The sequence below is a fragment of the Engystomops pustulosus genome, chromosome 1 (genome assembly GCF_040894005.1).
Source record: "Engystomops pustulosus chromosome 1, aEngPut4.maternal, whole genome shotgun sequence".
Lineage (NCBI taxonomy): Eukaryota > Metazoa > Chordata > Amphibia > Anura > Leptodactylidae > Engystomops > Engystomops pustulosus.
Genome location: NC_092411.1, coordinates 247,406,445 through 247,427,534, shown reverse-complemented (window position 1 = coordinate 247,427,534; position 21,090 = coordinate 247,406,445). Strand labels below are relative to the sequence as shown.

Genomic DNA, 21,090 nt, shown 5'->3' with positions numbered 1-21,090 from the left:
CTTCAGGACTCAGCCCCTCGTTTTTGCATTTCTGTTTTTTTTACTCCCCTCATAACAAAAGCGATAACTTTTTTATTTTTCTGTTTACAGAGATGTGTGAGGGCTTGTTATGTGCAAGTAGCATTGTAATTTTTAGTGGCACCTTAAAATATTCCATGCAACGTACTGGAGAGCTGGAAAAAAAATAGCATTTGCTGCATTTTCTTGGGGGCTCTTTTTTTACGGCTTTCACTGTGCACTCCAAATGATATCCCCCTTTTATAAAATTTCAATTTATATAGGTTTTATTATGTTTTAGTAGATTTTAAAAAATTGCCGTTATGCCAAATTTTGAGGCCAATAACTTTTTCAAACTTTGGTGTACAAACCTATGTTTGTTTGTGGGACACGCTGATGTTTTCATTTAATTTGGGACCTATATGACCATTTAACCATTTTTTATTCAAATATTTATGGATGCAAAAATGGCGAAGTGCCAATTCGGACATTTGTGTTCATCAAAGTGTTCATGACTGGAAATAGTCTTTTTTGCATTTTGATAGAACTGGTATTTTGGAATGTTGCGATTTTTACTGTTTATTTTTATATGGGTTCTAGGGCAAGGGGGTAATTTAAACTTTTACTTTTTTTTTAACTATTATTTCAGGCTCCCTAGGGTACTTTAAACCCTGGGGGATTCGATGTCAATACTTATGTAACTTTACTGCTGATCTCTAATGGCCTGCTCCATGACAGGCTAATTGTCATGGTAATTAATCAGCCATGGCAATTAATTAAAGGTAACTTTTGCCACCAGTGCCAGCACCGACCACAGTAGTTAGAGGCTGGTGTCCGTTCTGTTAGACAACATACATCCCCCGTGTATGGAAACAGCACAGACTGTGAGCAATATTCTAGTACATTGTGGGGCAGGAAGAAATTAAAGCAAGACTTCCAGCTGTTTTGACCATACAAAGCTGCAGACGGTGATGGGTAGCATATCTAGAGAGCTGCATATGCTTATCATTTTGTGCATTTGAAGTGATTGCAGGACTGTGAAAAATGCATTTATATTCCAAGATTACAGCTGGACTTAGATCCTTATGATGCACTGGTGTGTAAGATCTTTACATTATAATGCTGCATAGCTCTTCCCCTCTGCTCTGAATGACAGGTGTAGCAGGCTTCTGGTTGAATACTACAGCATTACAAGGGTAGGGGCTGTGGAGCACTTAACTGAAGAGAAATGGCATATCAATTCATCCCTGTGCACCAAGTCCAGCTACAATCCTGGAATATAAATCAAATTTTTCATGTTGCTGCAGTAGTAACAGCATATAAAGGTAAGGCATACATAGGTATAGAGGACTCCATGGCCAATATCTAACACGGTCTGCAGCTTTGTATGAGAGATTCCCTTTTATTAGTAATAATTAATGCCGTTACGTTTTCCATTGCAAATGTAAGATATTCATGTATGTGCTTCCCAGTTAGTGAAGGTAACATATAGGTCCAGAGACATGGCAAGATGGAAATCTTGTATTTTCTGCAATATTTTTGAATATGCATGATCCTTATTAAAGTACTTACCGCTGGATCTAGGTTATGGTCATGTCCATGGTGAAGCGTTCTGACACTGACTGCTCTCTGTATTGTGTTCCTTATTTTCTAGAACAAATCAGTAGCTCAGACTGGACCCTGGATTCCATATGTCCAATCCTTGATCTCCTCAGTTACATAAGAACGGAGAGATTAGTGCTACATAAATGTAGTGAGTGAGTATTCTTCCTCCTGCCTGTAGATCTCTGGATGAGCGGCTGGATGTTACCATTTCCAGTCAGTATTGATTGGGTGTCTAAAGTTTGACAAATTCTGCTGTTGCCCATAGAAACCAGCCATATTCTAATTATAATGGTACAAATAGACTAAGGTGAAGATTTGAAATGGTTACAAAAATCAGTCTCTAATTTAAGTGAAGTTTGTAGATCACCATAAAGTCTGCATGGATAAAAAACATTTCCACCCTGTAAAATAACTATGGAAATCTACCATCAAACTAGAGGTTGATAGACCAACTTACTCATAGATCAAGGATCTGTGACTGTGATAATCTTCTTATATTTCCTATCCATGATCTCCTTCCTTTTAAAAGCAACTGTTAAAATTATGCTAATGACCCTAAAGGATTCCTGTGGGTGTTACCAGAGCCCCTCAGTGCTGTAGCTGCACAGGCTGTTGCAGTGTGCAGGAGCACATCTGGTCCTCCCCCTGTCTGTTGAAACCTTGTGTGCTGCACCCAAAGAGACCATTAGCATAATTTCAAAAGTTGATTCGAGGAAAGAAGGAGGCCATGGATAACAATTATAAGAAGATTACCACAGTCCCTGGGCCTGGATCTATGAGTAAGTGCCCCTGGTTTATCATGCTGGATTTTGATGCTAGATTTCCTTTAAACTCGATATTGTCTGTTACTGTAGCATTCCTGCTTTCCTTTTGTGGGAAAGTATTTGCTAAAATTGACATTATAGGATAGCTGCCAGGATCTCCCACAGTGCTATTTTCCCCCTCCTTTCTTTACTATATTTCCTTCTATGAATACGTTTTGTTTGTGTCTGCGCAGGGTCCGCAATGAGCTCCTCATACTGTGCGGATACATTGGAGCGTTACTGGCTATTAGAAGACACTATACAAGCATCGTTCCTGCACTTTATGAATACACAAGGTCAGCAGATTCTAGTGCTGTTACACTGTACCCTTCCCTCCATAATATTGACATATTCCTTAAAGGGGTTATACTCATTTTTATAACAATATGACCTGTAGGCTCAAGTGTTGTGAACTTACTGCTCATGAACGAGGGTCCTGCTCTTATTAATTGGTGTATTGGCAGGTTACACATACATTCAGTACTATGGTAGTGTCAGACAGTCAGCACAGTACCTGCTCACTGGGGGTCATTTATCATTAGATCCGCTCCTTATGACAGTTCTAGTTCTGTTTTCGAAGTTCCACTGCAGTCAGATTTATTAAAGTGGCTTTGGTCCCTGATACATCTGGTGGCGGTGTCTTATGCTATGCTAACAGTCGCATGAAAAGTGGGGTCTGGTGAAAATTTGTGTCAAATGGAAATTTGCGCCAAATTGCAGATCTTGAATTCAGCCATATTGTAAAAAGTAGTCTATTCAAATAATGAATTTGGTACAAGCAGGGTCTATGTCAAAGTGACTTTGCATAGTGTCCTATGTTCCTTTGGCGCAATGGAAAGTCGCAAAACAGCATTTGCACCACAAGTGCGCCAAAACAACACCAAACGTACACAAAAAAAAACCCAGTGACAAATAGCCCCCACTGTCTATGGATGCTGGGGATGCAATTTCCGACACTCCCATAGTATTGAATTGCACAGTAGGACTCGTGCTTAAAGGGAACCCGTCACCACTATTTTCACAAATACAGGTAGTGGCAGGTTCCCATAGAGCTCTAATAACTATCTGACACCCTGCTTTTAGCTAAAAATTGTTCCCCTCAGATCCCCATAAAATCAGAGTTATAATCTTGCCTGGTATCTATGCAGCTTTGGAGCTAGTCCACGGGGGCGTGGCCTAATGTCATGTGACCAGGGTGACATCATCAAAGGTCCTTGAGCTACTTAATATGAAAACTATACCCCATGTACATATCTGACCACATAAAACCATCACAGCAGCCTCCATGGACTTCTACTCCTCTCCATGCAGGCTGCTGTGATTTCATGTGATAAAATATGCTGTGATTTCATGACATATATGCTTAGTGTACAGCTCCTAATGCTACAAAAGCTATAGGACCTGCGATGATGTCACCCTGGTCACATGACATTATAGCAGCATACAGAGATAGGGATGGGGAGGAGCTGCTGGATTCAGCCCGAGGAGGCCACGCCCACCTGGACTACATGTAGCCATGCTTAGTTACCAGATAAAACTATAAAGTTGAATATATGGGAATCTCAGGGGCATAATTTTTAGCTACAAGCAGGGTGTCAAATAGTTATTAGAGCTCTATAGGAACCTGTCACAAGCTGTATTTGTGAAAATAGTGGTGACGGGTTCCCTTTAACTTGTCCCTACATCAGATCAAGCTATAGATCAGATTATTAATAACAATTTATCTTGGTACAACTTCATTAAGAGCTCATGCACACAACACATTGGGCCACATTTATTCATGAATGGGCTCCAGGATTCTGGTTATTACATGTATACATGTATTTATGTAGCGTTTGCGCCTGTATTGTGTCTTGGCTGCACTCTGTCCGCCGCAACACAATATCGTGCAACTTGAAGGGGCGTCCCGGTGAGAAAAAACTGGTGCACTCAGTGTATGCAGGTTTTACGCGTGCACCATATGATAATTATATTATAACAATATATCATATTAGAATTAATATTAATGACTGTGCTCCAGTCTTCATTAATCTGATGCACTGTGCACACTCACTGTGGCCATTGGGAGGAATTTAACAATGTGTCTCAGGATCTGCCAGACTAGTGATGATAATCGCCACCAAGATAATAAATTATGGTGCGGTATAAGGCAGCCGGTTCCGACTTTGTTCTGTCAACCCCCCTCTCCTAAAGGCATCTTAGTCCGACTACTCATTAAAGTGCCAATAAAGGATTGAAAAGCCTTGATAAATGTGGCGCAATGCATTATAGACAATTTTTTGAACACAGAGGTGCCATCATTTTGGTGTAAGTGCTTTAATAACTCTCCCCTACTGTTTGGGGCTATGGGATAGCACATCCCCATGCGTGAGCCGACTTCCAGGGCTGCCAATAATACAGCAGGGCCTATTCCTGTCCTGTTTGCAGTTCTGGCAGGATTTTTCTATAGACAGGACACATACGGGGGGGGGGGCTCAGGCCCAGGGCAAACAACACACATTCGTATTAATGTGGTCAAACACTAAACCAAATAGTCTCTTTATGTGAGGCAGTGGAGCATTGTATGACTACTCTGGTTATTGTATCATGAATGACCTGTACTCACCTTATCTTCTGCAATCATTACCAGCCAGCTTCTAAAACGTCGAGAAGTGTCCGTTCCACTACAGATTGAGCAGCTCTCGGTGGAGTTAGACGCATGGAGAGCGTGTACACTATCCAACAACAAGTAAGAGCTAATCTTCAGTGTATACATTATATTCCATATAGTGACAGCTATTGATATGAGTCATGTGTTGTGTACATGGTGTAGGTATATACCGAAGTGGGTGACTATGGGGGGGATTTACTATGCCTTCTCTGCCTGATTTCTACTGAAAAAGGCATGTAAAATCCCCATCTACTCATTTTTTGGCTGTAACGGGTGGGTGGGGGCTTTGGAAAACCGCAAGAGACTATGGCTAAAATCAGATTTCAGCTGACAAAGATTGCATCCAGATCTACTAAGAGGCCAGAGTCTCTTATTAGATACGGTATGCTGTGCGCTGGTTAGTTACACCCTGCAAAGTTTTCTGTTCTCTTATGTCCCGTGTCAGACCAGCAGCATTCATTGCTTTGTAGTATATTTTTATCATATTCTTTAGGATTTTATGTTATAGCCAACTCTTTAGGCGCTGCTTATGTTTTTCCAGGTCAAGTGATGATCTTCCATACACACCTCCTACAGAAATGCAAAGAAAGATTTATTCAAGTATAGTGGAAAAAATAAAGGAGGAACCTATTAAAGGACTGATTGGACCAGATTATGTTACAGGATCAAACCTACCCAGTCATTCTGACGTCCATGTATCTTGCTTAACAGGGTTACGAATACAGGTAAGTTACACTTTCATGCTGCACCAACCCCAACTTTCAGTCTTAAACCTTACAAGACCATTCACAGTCACACTATATTTGTTGGTAACTGAGGCTATAGAGAACTATGCAGCTGCAAGGGTCACAGTTTTCTCGTTTAACTCCATTCTCAAAAAAGACATCACTGGATACAGTGAGTACGGAAAGTATTCAGACCCCGTTAAATTTTTTACTCTTTGTTTCATAAGATTAAAAAAAGTTCTTTTTTTTTCTTGACACAAAACACCCAGTTTTGGAGATATTTTAGGTTTTCTTGTTTAATATATTATTAAAAATATCACATGGTCATAAGTATTCAGACCTTTTGCTGTGACACTCATATTTAACTCACATAGCTGAGCATTTCCTTCTCATCGTTCTACATTGGAGTCCAGCTGAGTCTCTCGATAGAAGCCTCTCCTCAGTGCAAGACATATGAAAGTCAAATACAGTTTGCAAAAAGACACATGAATGACTCCCAGACTATGAAAAGATAAGATTCTCTGACCAGAAGACCAGAACATTTCGGTATTAAATCTCTGTTGTGTATGTGGAGAAAACCAGGCGCTGCTCATCACCTGCCAAATACAATCCCAACAGTGATACATGGTGGTGGCAGCATCGTGCTATGGGGGCAGGGGCAAGACGACTAATTGCTATTTAAAGGGGTATTCCCATCTGGGCATCCAGATTTAATTTAATTCATTTGCCATATGTAAACATTTCTTCAATTGGATGTTATTAAAAAATAAGTTGAGTGAAGATAATTACTCATAAATGTTGCCTTGCTGTCCCTTAGAAATTAGTTGTCTTCTTCAGATACGACCACCTCACACTATACAAAAACCTTTTGTTTCTTGTGCAATCACTCCAGCAGAGGTGGCCGTATCCAAGGACACAGTCTTGCTTCTAAGGGACCATATGACTACATTTATGAGAAATTATCTTCACACAGGTAAAAAAAAAATGTAATAGTATCTAATTGAAGAAATGTACATATATAAATGGCAACTGAAACTGAATGTGAATGCCCGGACGAGAATACCCCTTTAAGGAAAGATAAATGCAGCCAAGTACAGAAATATCCTGGATGAAAACCTCTTCCAGGGTGCTCTGGACCTCAGGCTGGGCCGAAGCTTCACCTTCCAACAAGACCCTAAGCACACAGCTAAAATACTGAAAACTCTTGTGACCATTCCTGACTGGCCCAGCCAGAGCCCAGACCTAAACCCAACTGAGCATCTCTGGAGAGACTGGAAAATGGCTTCCACCAACATTCACCAACCTCATCCACATGTGGGCCAATATCTCACTCCTAATTTTGAATACTTCACCTTTTGTGTGCGTAACCTTATGCAGTAGCAAATTATAGACAGGCGGTCCCCTACTTAAGAACACCCGACTTACGACCCCTAGTTACAAACGGAGCTCTGGATGTTGGTAATTTATTGTTTTTTAGCCCCAGGCTACAATGATCAGCTGTAACAGTTATCAAAGGTGTCTGTAATTAAGATTGATAAGTTTTAAATTCCAATTGTCACATAGACCAAAAAGTTTCTGGCTGGAGTTAAAATTAGAAAATATACAGTTCTGACTTACATGCAAATTCAACTTAAGAACAAATCTACAGAACCTATTTTGTACATAACCCGGGGACTGCCTGTACATCTGATAAATGTCTTTTCTTCACCATTAACATAAACCTCTCTTATTGTTTTTGTATTTAAATGTGTATAATCTATTTTCTTACATATCCAGGTTGCAGGAAAATCATCATATCATCTGCGTAAAATGATGTTTTCATTTCCTCTTTACCATATCTTAGCCGCACTATACTCTCCTCTATTCAAATAACTGCAACTAACTCAATAGCTAACGAAAATATAAAAGTGTAAATTAATGAGCGGAAGTGGAAAATTTAAAGGGTTCTGAATACTTTCCGTGGACACTGTATGGCTAGTAGCTATTCCATATTGTAGAGCTGTCTACCATACAGCAGATCAGAAAATAAGACATTAAAGAGCAATAACGTAGATGAAAAGATAGGAATGAGGGCCCTGATCACAAGAGCTTACAATCCATAAGGATGTGGGGGTGATGCAGAAGATGATAGTGTTTGTATAATGCATCAGCCATTCTTAAAATGGGAAAAATAAATACATGAATGAACCAGTCATCATCGGCTATTGATATGTACAGCAACCAGGGTGCACGGTCTGCAGATAGTATTTAGTGGTGAGGGATTACATAGGCGGGAAGATAAATCAGTGGAAGTTAGTGAGGAAAGAGTGTAAGTTACATAGGGCTCCTATGTGTGATAGGCCTGCCTGGAGAGATGGGTTTTTAGACCACGTTCGATAGTTTGTTAGTTGGATAATAGTCTGATAGTCCAGGGTAGGGTATTCCAGAGAATTGGTGCAGCACAGGAGATGTTCTGAAAACGTGAGCTAAAGGTTTAAATTAAAGAAGAAAATAATAGATAATAATGGATCACTGGAGGATCTGGGCTGGGCAATAGACTTTTTGAAGGAACTCTCCAAATATCCCATAAAACTAACTCTATGGGGCAGATTTACTTACCCGGTCCATTCGCGATCCAGCGGCGCGTTCTCTGCGGTGGATTCGGGTCTTCCGGCGATTCACTAAGGCAGTTCCTCCGACGTCCACCAGGTGTCGCTGCTGCGCTGAAGTTCCCCGAGGCCCGGCGGAGTGCACAATCCTATACTTGGTGAAGGTAAGCGCGTGTCCCGCGACACTTTTTTTTTTTAAAATGCGGCTGGTTTTCCGAATCCATCGGGTTGTTCGGCCACGCCCCCGATTTCCGTTGCGTGCATACCGACGCCGATGCGCCACAATCCCATCGCGTGCTCCAAAAACCCGGGGCAATACTGGGAAAATCGGCGCAAAATGGAAAAATTTGCGCAACCCGCCATTAAAAAGCGATTCGGGCCCTTAGTAAATGACCCCCTATATCTTCTGCGGATGTATACTTGCGTAAATCTCATGTCTTGTCTTTTGTTGAAATCGGGGCTCTGTTGGAGGCCACCTTAGCCCATATTTTCTGCTTATGAGTTTAAGTCTCAGGGGAATGGGAGTTTTCTGCCCCTAATGACACTTTTTTGAAAAGTGGCCAGGGACATCCTGGAAGACTCCTCATATATGTAATTCATCATTTATATGAGCTTTCGATTTTTTGCAGGGTCCGGTGTTTTTTCTCGAAGATGGGAAATCGGCAATTTCACTAAACGATGCATTAATGTGGGCGAAAGTTAACCCCTTCTCGCCTTTAGGGACTGGAATACGACTGAACCCTTTTTGAGTAAGGGTTAACCCCCAACATGTGGAGGATCCTTCTCACCAATAGGAAATCCAAGGACACCTAGGACAGAGACTAAGCAGCTGGCGGCAGCTGTGCCGGGAGGAGGACCATCCCCTATGACATGCAGCTGTTTTATCTTTGTGTTTGGTAATGGTAAGGTCAAATCTGTGTACATGTCATTAGATTGACTAACCAAAGACCAACATGTCCGTCCTTCCGTTTACATATTCCTGTATGCAGGATATTCCCATGTAATGAGGTACTGTATATGTCCAGTAATACTATAGCTTCAGTATAAGCTGCGTGGTGGTTCCTCCAGTGCTGTACATAGGCCAGGAAAGAAAACTGTGAAATTTATTACCATTTATAAGTAATGTAAAGATTTAGCACACAACTTTGTACTGTAACATTACTGTGTGTCGTACACCACTGACTGTAAAGAAATGCATCAATGTATGCCGACATTTTATCATATGTTTCCTTTAGTTCATGGTTTTTACAGATGTTCTATTTAGAGAATAAAGCTGAATGCCTCAGCCCCAGGCCATAGATACAGAACACAATGTGCACAATATTTATTTTTATTTCCATGCAGATAAGCACTTTGGTGCACAGTGGGAGTGGCCACATGGTTCAGTGCACCCTATCTGGTCTAATTTCACCCCCCACTCAGCTATGGGTCACTACGCTCCCCTGCCAATTAGGGTGTCATAGACATAGACCCCTTTTTAATCTGGAATTCATTTGGATCCATGATTTCCTTACTGCCCAAAACTTTCATAGTGTGAAGATTTTTTGTATGATTCAGATTGATAGGTGGGGATATTTAGCAGAAATGTCTGAGAGAAGGACTGTTCATGGCAACCAATCAGAGCTCAGCTTTCATTTTTCTAAAGCTGATTATTAAGTGAACGCTGAGCTCTGACTGGTTGCCAGGGTCAACTAGAACACTTGTCTTCTCAGACACTTCTGAGAAATTTTTCCCTGTACTTGTGACTTTACTGTGCTGAACCATTCAGACAATGAAGGACAGTCTAGTGAGAGCCGTTATCTTGCAATATGTAAGGTTTATGTACATGAACGTGGAATTTTGAGGACCTCATACTGTTGACTGTGGGTCACCGGCAGGTGAACACCACTCATCCCACCAATGTCAATAGGACTGCTCCTGCCGCAAAGATGGCGGGAATAGGACCTGTCCGATCTTTTGCAGGGTGGGCAGATATCACGTTCCTGGTACAGTGATGCTCAGTGAATACATCACACTGTGAACTTACTCAATAGAAGGCAATGGGGCCATGAGTTAGACACAGTTTATGCAGCTATCAGGCAGCCCAGTTCTAAAAATCAATGTACCTTACACTTTCAGACACATAAGGAGGCTAAAGATTAACTCTTTCCATACCATAGAATATTATACTATTGAGACTGTCTGTAATAAGACACTTTATAAGGTTCCTTTATCTCTCAGCCATCAGTGGATACAGGACAGAAAGTCGATTTACACAAACTGGTCAATACAGGAAGAAAGGAGGAAAAAAAGGAAACCGAAACATATTTTTTTGAGAGTATAGTAATAAAGTATATTGCACAGTGTACTATTACCATCTGCACTATTCATTTATACAATTTTGTTTAAAGTTTAGTTACACTTTAAGGCGTCATTCACACAGTCACTTTTTTTTTTCTTTAGTGAACCGGAGGGGAATTGTAAAAAAAATGAATGCAGGGTCAAGAACTTTATATGAGAAATTGTACTTTTCTTGTCTGGTAAAATGGTCCAGAATAGGACATGATGTAAATTTTTTAATGTGGAAAAATTGTACATGTAAAAAGAAAGGGGTGTATGGTCTTACCCCATGTGTCAAACTCGGAATGCACTATGGATGAATGAGCCCTAGTGTTTATGATCAGAAGGATGAACACACATCAATGGTCAACTCTTCACTACGGTTGGGGAGGCAAAAAACGGATTTCAACACAGTAATGCCTCTTTCACACTGCTGTATGCTCACCCAGGCATACAGTAACACGCAGAAGGGGAGGAGGGGTGAGCCCCTCTCCATAGCGAGGCGTCACCCGTATATATACATCCCCACAACTTCAGTGTGAATGAGGCCTAGGGGTCATTATTAACCCAACTCCAAAATAAAAAAAAAACTCAGAGATGCTTTTTAAAATGAATAATATGGATTGGAAGTTTAGACTACTGACTCCAGGGCCCCATGTACAGTCACAGTGTGTTCTCCATTATATTGTATTTTAAGGACAATCTGCATTTGTTTCCTTTTTTATATTGCCCTTTGGATTATTTATTGCGATTTCCATACAGATTTGTTGTTCTATAAAATGAAGAATGTTCCACCCTCATGATGAACTGCGTTTTATTGAGTATGATATTGTACATCACTTGCCCTGAGTTATGAGCACACACATGTTACACATCAGGGTGCACTTAATGTGGAGGGGGGTGTTGTGGAGCTCACGCTGGAGGACACGTAGCTTCTATCTCCTTGCTTCACTTTGATCTCCTTGAAGGTGACATTTGTCTTGCTTCTGATATCAGTCTGACCTGTGTAGATAAAAGTGAGGGAATACAGAGCTGTAGCTACATACAGAGGATACGTACGGTATTACCATACACACCATAACCTGTGAGGGTCATTATATATCCTACCCATTGGGAGAGATTCATTATTCCTTCTCCACCGGTTATTTGGCTTCTCTGTCAGGTATTTGGCAGCACTTGTCGGGGAGAGGGGACGGCCTGCCCCTGCCTGCCCTCCGCCGTCCCCTCTCCCCGACAAGTGCATGAATGCCGGGGCCTGACAGATTTACTATGGTCTCTGCGGGAAAACTGGTGGAGACTGAAGCAACTCCAGTCTTCTGTACGAACCTGAGTTTGCGCCCGTATTTAATAAGAGCCTTAGAGTCCGCAGGGGGAATTTTAAGACTGACATTCATCAAAACGCCAGGGAGGGGAATACATTTCATGCACAGCCTGTACATATACATGAAAGGTACAAGGGAGACCCATTCTAGTGATCCTAGGGGTCCCAGCAGTCACATGCATGTTACCCACTATCCCATAGACAGGCGCTAACTTGAAAAAAAAGTGGAATCCCCCTTAATCCAGCAAAGTATAAGGGAAGATTTTGCCCCTGAAGCCCTGATGGTTCCAAAGTAATCATAAGGGTAGAAGCAACTTTAATATCATTAAAAAAGATATATATACTCACTAGAAGTATAGGACGAGGAAGAAGATGAGCGATTAGTCAGACTGGTCTCACTTTGGTTTAGTTCAGGCGGAGGCATAAGGCGAATGGCGCGCTCAGCGAGTGACGGCTTCACATTGAATCTTTCTACATGTGAAAAGTTATTGAGTTAAAGTCATCAGAAGACATGTAAGTAATGAATTAGAAACGGATAAAGGTGCACTGATACTTTTTGACCAAGTATAATAATAATCCTTATTTATAAGGCGTCATATTTCATAGCGCTTCACAACATAGGCCTGATACACATGTCTGTATACAGTATCCAGAGCTGTAATAAGGCCCCCTATTACAGAATAGATTGATGGTGTTATCACAGACGGCACAGAAAACAATGACCCTTTAGTGAAGGCCAGTGATTGGTTGTAGTGGTCATGTGTCGTCACTGCAGCCAAGTAAAGAAAGACCTGCTGGGAGGACAGGAATATCAGTGGGTCCCACACCCTTCTGCCAGTAGTCATAATGTCCTTAATGCCCATGAAGGCAGAACCTGCAGCATAGCCCCCGGGCTCTACTCACTTGGGTCAGCAATCCTCTCCTGCTGTCTCTGCTGTAAGTGAATATTGATCACTGCTTGCACTTTCTGCTTGTTGACATCAATGTCGGGCTCGGCCAGGATCTCACTCAGGGTGATGTTGCTTTTCACGGCTTTTGTCGCTGTAGATCTGGCCACCATAGGAAGGTGTTCTTGGTAATGTCGATCTGTGAAGTCTACTTCATTATCTTGGATGGTTTTAACCCTAAGTGTATAAATAAAATTTTAAAAAGTTATATACATGTAATCAATCCAGACAAATATTTATTCACAGATGTGATATATTCAGCATTTAAAGGGGTTATCCAGGTTTTTTGGGGGGGTTGGTAATCAATGTCTGAGTCACATGGGGTCTGATCTCTGGTATCACTGCTTGGTATTGCAGCCCCTTGTGTTTCAATGAGCAGTACATAGGTCGCTTGACAAATAGATGTAATTTCACTGGCAGCTCATTGCTGGGTTCAGGGCTGGCATTAGGGGCAGCAGACTGGGCATTTGCCCAGGACCCCCTATGCCTAAAGGGGCCCTCTGCTTAGAATGTATTGCTCTTTTAATACCCTTTGGTTTAATGTCGGGTTAAGATGCTTATCACTTATCTCCTGTCTATATATCTATCATCTATCTGTCTTGTTATCTATGTCCTATTATTTGTCTATTTCTTATCTATATATCTGTCCATCTAACCATTTATCTATAAAGCTTCTTGTCTATCTATTCTATATATCCATCTGTCAACCAATCTTCTATCTCTCTTCTACGGAGTCTGTCTATCCTCTATCATCTATCTAGCAAGACAAAAAAACAGCACTCCAGCAGGCGGTAGTAAAAGAAGTGGGTCCCTTTATTCCTTCAGATGCGACGTTTCGGCCCTATGAGAGCCTTTCTCAAGCAGTGTACAGTGTACACGGAAGTGACGTGTCCCCATGTGATCGTGCCCCACGTGACATAGATTACTAACGCAACAGTACAGGCGGTCCCCTACTTAAGGACACCCGACTTACAGACAACCCATAGTTACAGACGGACCCCTCTACCCACTGTGACCTCTGATGAAGCTCTCTGGATGCTTTACTATAGTCCCAGACTGCAATGATCAGCTGTAAGGTGTCTGTAATGAAGCTTTATTGATAATTCTTGGTCCAATTACACCAAAAATTTTGAAACTCCAATTGTCACTGGGGCAAAAGAAAAAAAATTGTCTAGAACTTCCATTATAAAATATACAGTTTCGACTTACATACAAATTCAACTTAAGAACAAACCTCCAGACCCTATCTTGTATGTAACCCAGGGACTGCCTGTATACACAAAGGTAGCAGAAGAGCCAAAGAGCGTGGTCACCATCATCTTGCACCTATGGTTTGTGCGGCTTGGACTCTTTCCTACTCTATCATCTATCTAGCTATCTATATATAACCTACTTTATATTTCTGCATCTCTATCATCTATCTTCATCTATCTATAAATCTATATCATCTTTCATATCTATCTTCTATCATCAATCTACATATCCTCTGTCTCTCCTATAACATTCTCCTACAGTCCCATATTTGTAACTACTGGGGCCCCACTTTTAGTTTTACCCAGGGCCCCACTTTGTCTAAAATAAACCCTGGCTGGGGGTGCCAGTTTTCTGTCTCTGCTGATCTTATATGGGGCCTAATGACAGGAACCTAGAAAACGCCTTTGAAAACATCTAATACAGCCGACATGTTAAACCAGAATGAATAAATATGATTTTATACACCTTTATTATAGTAGGCAATAGGTTTACACCATTAACTCTCAGGATGGGACATGCTGAAATTTCCAAGGGGCAGTAATATTGACCAGTAGATATTTTAGCGTAAACTGGGTCTTCCAGGGGCAAAATGATTATTTTCCATAGTGATCAGTGTATTACATAAAAATAAAAGTGACGCTCACTCATTCTCTTATGCTACCTGGGTCCAACTCTGTTTTCTAGGTTCTGTTTGAAACATTGGAAAATCTGCTCAGCCAATCACTGAGGCTGGCAGTATGGCCAATGATTGGTTGAGCGGGCATTTCCTGTGTTTGGACACGCCCCCAGGAAGCAGAGATCAGCCGGAGCACGACAGTTTTATAACAGAACTGGCAGGGGATCAGTGTATAACTCCCATAGATGCCAGTATGTAGGCACAGGGTGGTATCCATCACACATAGGTGCCATGTAAGAAAAAATAGACTATTTTTTACTGATTTTGATTGAGGAAAGAGGAATACGGATGGCCACAAGCCTGGCCAAGGGTCAATATGGAAGCTTAGCGACCTACCAAGACAAAACAAAGTGTGAAGGCAAACTAATACCCCATAAAGAACGCTAGATGGGAATAATAGTCTGGGAGGAATATTCTCACTCCTGGATGAAGAGAAACACTATTGTCATAGCTGACACTGGATGCCAGGGGGCGTTCTGCCATAGTCAGGGGGCAGCTCACCTTCTGTGTGTTAACATTACGTAAATTTCCTGCACCAGGATTTCGGCGGCTCCGGGTTTGCAGTGTATCGTCCCATCGATTAATTCCTTGGAAATATTTAGTTTCCTCTTCAGGAAGAACTGTAAAAGAGAAGCAGAATATTCATAGTTCAGAATCACACGTGTGACGACCAGATCTCCTGAACATTACATCTCACCTTCTCCAGTTGTGACCAGTTGCCTAACTTTGTGGAGAGCGACGCCCCGTTGTCAAATGAATGCATCTGGATGTCGTCCGGGTAATACCAGTAGAAGATCTCCGCCATGATATATCCATTGGAGAGGTCTCTAAAACGGCAATATGCCGAGTAATGCATCAGCAGTACAGGGAACATCCCTCCAAACTTTATTTTTTTTCCCAAAAGACGCGTTAAAGGAACACTCCAGCCACAGCTAATTCATTGAATATACATGGTGCAGGACCTGAGGGGAGGAGCAGGACTCATTGTCATTGTATTCCTAGAACCTGGAGTCCTGCTCCTCCCTTCAGGCTCTGCACAAGGTATCATTCAATGACTCAGCTGTGACTGGAGCGTTCCTTTAAGAAGTGTAATAGGTGTGACTTACCTTATAGTAGGGCCAGGTCCCACTATAGCCCTCGGTATATGTCCATACATAGTGATGACCAGTCTCTGGCAGTGATACACATAATGTAACATAGTACACATAGTGATACGCCAATGTATAAAGCAATAATCACTAGATGCACACTAGGGATTTCACATGCTTGTCCCACTGGGGCCCCTAACTCTTATGACAAGTTTTTATAACCATTGATTGATATTTTTTTGGATAGATGGTTTAGAACCCAGTGATTGACGCTTCATAAACAGTTGCACAGTAGTTTTGGTATAATTGTAGCCAGCATTAGGTTCGTGTCACGTACACCAGGAGCTCCCGGTATATAACACAACACAAAACCTCAGCATACAGCAAGAAGTACAGGACAGGATAGGATACTACTCCATCCTGCCTACTGCTGTAAGGAAAGGAATACTTTAAATGGCTATTAATACAACCAATGTATGGCATCCATCTCCAGCCTCAGCTATACCAACACTGTATGGCATCCATCTCCAGCCTCAGCTATAGCAACACTGTATGGCATCCATCTCCAGCCTTAGCTATACCAACACTGTATGGCATCCATCTCCAGCCTCAGCCATACCAACACTGTATGGCATCCATCTCCAGCCTCAGCTATACCAAAACTGTATGGCATCCATCTCTAGCCTCTGCTATACCAACACTGTATGGCATCCATCTCCAGCCTCTGCTATACCAACACTGTATGGCATCCATCTCCAGCCTCAGCTATACCAACACTGTATGGCATCCATCTCCAGCCTCAGCTATACCAAAACTGTATGGCATCCATCTCCAGCCTCAGCTATACCAAAACTGTATGGCATCCATCTCTAGCCTCTGAAATACCAACACTGTAAGGCATCCATCTCCAGCCTCAGCTATAGCAACACTGTATGGCATCCATCTCCAGCCTCAGCTATACCAACACTGTATGGCATCCATCTCCAGCCTCAGCTATACCAACACTGTATGGCATCCATCTCCAGCCTCTGCTATACCAAAACTGTATGGCATCCATCTCCAGCCTCAGCTATACCAAAACTGTATGGCATCCATCTCCAGCCTCAGCTATACCAAAACTGTATGGCATCCATCTCCAGCCTCTGCTATACCAACACTGTATGGCATCCATCTCCAGCCTCAGCTATACCAACACTGTATGGCATCCATCTCCAGCCTCTGCTATACCAACACTGTATGGCATCCATCTCCAGCCTCAGCTATACCAAAACTGTATGGCATCCATCTCCAGCCTCAGCTATACCAAAACTGTATGGCATCCATCTCTAGCCTCTGAAATACCAACACTGTAAGGCATCCATCTCCAGCCTCAGCTATAGCAACACTGTATGGCATCCATCTCCAGCCTCAGCTATACCAACACTGTATGGCATCCATCTCCAGCCTCAGCTATACCAACACTGTATGGCATCCATCTCCAGCCTCAGCTAAATGCAGTCCTTGCGTATACCCCACCTCACAGCAGCCAATCACAATGTGCACTGCTCCTCCTGTGTATCCTCGTACAGTGTGATACTACCATGGGGAATCCTCCTGACATAATTACAACAGGGGAGAGAACTGGAAGTGATAACTTAGGTTCAGGTTCCAAACCCTCTGGCCCCATAGTTTAGAAAAAAGAAACTACGGGGACCCTCACCAGGTCTAATGTCATCATCAGGTTCAGAACCGGAAAACAGCAAAAAAATGGTTGTTTTGTCTGCCTAAGGAACATCATTTACTCAGTGATGTAACAGTACAGGGGTAATACACACAGTTATGTCACAGTACAGGGATAATACACACAGTGATGTCACAGTACAGGGATAATACACACAGTAATGTTGCAGTACAGGGATAATACACACAGTGATGTCGCAGTACAGGGATAATACACACAGTGATGTCACAGTACAGGGATAATACACACAGTGATGTCACAGTACAGGGATAATACACACAGTAATGTCGCAGTACAGGGATAATACACACAGTGATGTCGCAGTACAGGGATAATACACACAGTGATGTCACAGTACAGGGATAATACACACACAGTGATGTCACAGTACAGGGATAATACACACACAGTGATGTCACAGTACAGGGATAATACACACAGTGATGTCACAGTACAGGGATAATACACACACAGTGATGTCACAGTACAGGGATAATACACACAGTGATGTCACAGTACAGGGATAATACACACAGTGATGTCATAGTACAGGGATAATACACACACAGTGATGTCACAGTACAGGGATAATACACACAGTGATGTCACAGTACAGGGATAATACACACAGTGATGTCACAGTACAGGGATAATACACACAGTGATGTCACAGTACAGGGATAATACACACACAGTGATGTCACAGTACAGGGATAATACACACAGTGATGTCAAAGTACAGGGATAATACACACACAGTGATGTCACAGTACAGGGATAATACACACAGTGATGTCACAGTACAGGGATAATACACACAGTGATGTCACAGTTCAGGGATAATACACACAGTGATGTCACAGTACAGGGTCAATACACACAGTGATGTCACAGCACAGGTATAATGCACACAGTGATGTCACAGTACAGGGATAATACACACAGTGATGTCACAGTACAGGGATAATACACACAGTGATGTCACAGTTCAGGGATAATACACACAGTGATGTCACAGTACAGGGTCAATACACACAGTGATGTCACAGTACAGGTATAATGCACACAGTGATGTCACAGTACAGGGATAATACACACACAGTGATGTCACAGTACAGGGATAATACACACGCAGTGATGTCACAGTACAGGGATAATACACACACAGTGATGTCACAGTACAGGGATAATACACACAGTGATGTCACAGTACAGGGTCAATACACACAGTGATGTCACAGTACAGGTATAATGCACACAGTGATGTCACAGTACAGGGATAATACACACAGTGATGTCACAGTACAGAGATAATACACACACAGCGATGTCACAGTACAGGGATAATGCACACAGTGATGTCACAGTACAGGGATAATACACACAGTGACGTCACAGTACAGGGATAATACACACAGTGATGTCACAGTACAGGGATAATACACACAGTGATGTCACAGTACATATACATAGTGAAGTAAGTAGCAGTGTATATACTAGAGACCTCCCTGCCCTCACCCCTGTGCTGCACCCTCTCATCTGCACTATAGAGTCATATTGAGTATAAACTACAACTCCCAGCATGCACTTCTGGCTATAGAGGCATTGTGGGAGTTGTAGTCCGCCCAGCACATACATAAGGACACTTGTCTGTAGTGCAGATACCTGCGGAAGTTCTTCGGGGAGAAGCTCAGGTCCAGGCTCTGCAGCCAGCGCAGCACGTCCCGGGACACGCCGGTTCTCCTCGGGGCCTCGGGATATGACGTCATAGTCACCGGGCTCCGGCTCTGCTCGGGTCAGCGGCACACAGACTGCGTCCTGTGTAGCCGGGCGACCGTTACCAGGGCTACGGCTGTACACACCGCCGACACGCCGCCCTTTACCTGGTGACGTAATTAGTGCAGACAATAGTATGACACGTGCTTTAACGTGACGTCATAACCTCCAATATTATATATAATGCGGCTATTGCTCATTTGTGTATGCAGGAACCTCCGCATAGCGCCCCCTGCAGGTGTACTAGGGAATGCTCACCCTATCACCGCGGCCCCATGTCTGCTGCTCAGAGCTTCATTACCCTGTGGGTTGTAGTTTCAGGATATGATAGTAATTGAATGGAGTGAACACAGAGCCACAATCATGGACACCTCCATAATAGATACACAGATTCATCAATCCTTCCTGCACTACCATGGCCAATATGCTCACCCACCTGAATGGTCCTAAAACCCACTAAGCTTCAAATGTCCCCAGCTTCAACTTTATCTCCATCAAAACTTCAGTGCAACGGCGATGCAGAGAGCCCCTGGATCACTGCATCATTATTGCGCCTGCTATCAGGCGCGTAACTTGAGGGTGTGCAGAGGGTGCGATCGCAACTGGGCCCAGGAGGATTGGGGGGCCCATAAGGTGTCACTTTCCCATATGAGAAGACTATTACTATAAACCATACATTATAGTCTGGGCCCTGGCACAAACTTTGCACTGGGGCCCATCAGCTTCAGGTTTCGCCCCTGCCTGCTATGTTTACGCCGTGTAATAATGTGAGAAGAGCTACAAAATGGCCAGGTAATAATAATGCCAGGGGAGGGATAAAAAAAGAAAAAGGCTAAATTACCAAAGAGGGTGATGGGTCAAGAGAAAAGGGGTATTATGAGAAAATGAGGCATCATTGGGGGCTATAGGAGGGGTTTGAGGCCTAAATCAAGGATGGGCATTATATGTTTGTGCGCCACATTAGGAGGTATTATATATGGGGCGCACTGTACAGTTTACAAATCTAATTTACAAACTTAAAGTGTGAGACTAAACCTACAAAAAAACAAATTACAGTTTATACAAATGAGGTCAAAATATTTTAAACTTTTTTTTTATGTTTCTGCATGCAAGTCTAACTCCCCTATTGTGCTCAGAGATACAAATAAGGATACATTCAGACGGGTGTCTATGGGGATGTATATGCGGCCACATATATGTCCCCATAGACGGAAATGGCGGCCACGCATTCTCTTTCCCTGTGTGTGTGGCCCTGCGCTACTGTTCTCTATGGGGGGGGGGGGGGGTCACCTCCTCTCCAGAACACAGTGGTATGCCCGTCCGGCTGCGGCCGGGTGGGTATATACGGCTGTGTGAATGTACCTTAAAATAGTCATTACTATGACAGATGGCCCTTCGTCTCTGGGGCATAACTAGGAAAGGCAGGGCCCCATGGTGGCTCTTCCCACTTAAAATATATACATATTTGAATACTTAGACATGCGAGTTACAATAACACATTTATACACTCACGTGGACACATATAAAGCATATACACACACAGTCTCATATACAAAAGTACAGCATATACACACACTCAGTATATACACGCACCATACACACTAAACATCACAGCTATGGC

General features: G+C 42.6%; 2 protein-coding genes across 7 annotated transcripts in view; one reads left to right on the top strand and one right to left on the bottom strand.

The window, feature by feature from the left end:
• The window catches only part of WDR17 (WD repeat domain 17), a 69,579-nt gene extending 58,092 nt beyond the window's left edge, over positions 1-11,487 (top strand). For 5 of the 6 annotated variants that reach the window (XM_072123714.1, XM_072123705.1, XM_072123688.1 and 2 more), the window contains 5 exons: positions 1,652-1,754; positions 2,600-2,701; positions 5,035-5,133; positions 5,597-5,780; positions 8,998-11,487. In XM_072123714.1, coding sequence (XP_071979815.1) covers positions 1,652-1,754; positions 2,600-2,701; positions 5,035-5,133; positions 5,597-5,780; positions 8,998-9,117 — 608 coding nt within the window. In that variant the 3' untranslated portion in view covers positions 9,118-11,487. Of the gene's footprint in view, positions 1-1,651; positions 1,755-2,599; positions 2,702-5,034; positions 5,134-5,596; positions 5,781-8,997 lie in introns of those variants that run through there. The other variant, XR_011849676.1, reaches the window with a different exon arrangement.
• Positions 11,485-19,571, bottom strand: SPATA4 (spermatogenesis associated 4). Its single transcript, XM_072123729.1, has 6 exons — positions 19,359-19,571; positions 15,583-15,712; positions 15,387-15,505; positions 12,912-13,132; positions 12,357-12,479; positions 11,485-11,689 (listed from the first exon to the last, which is right to left on the bottom strand). The coding sequence occupies exons 1-6, from the start codon at positions 19,460-19,462 to the stop codon at positions 11,562-11,564; spliced, it is 825 nt and encodes a 274-aa protein (XP_071979830.1). The 5' UTR covers positions 19,463-19,571; the 3' UTR covers positions 11,485-11,561.
• Between the last annotated feature and the right edge of the window lie 1,519 nt (positions 19,572-21,090).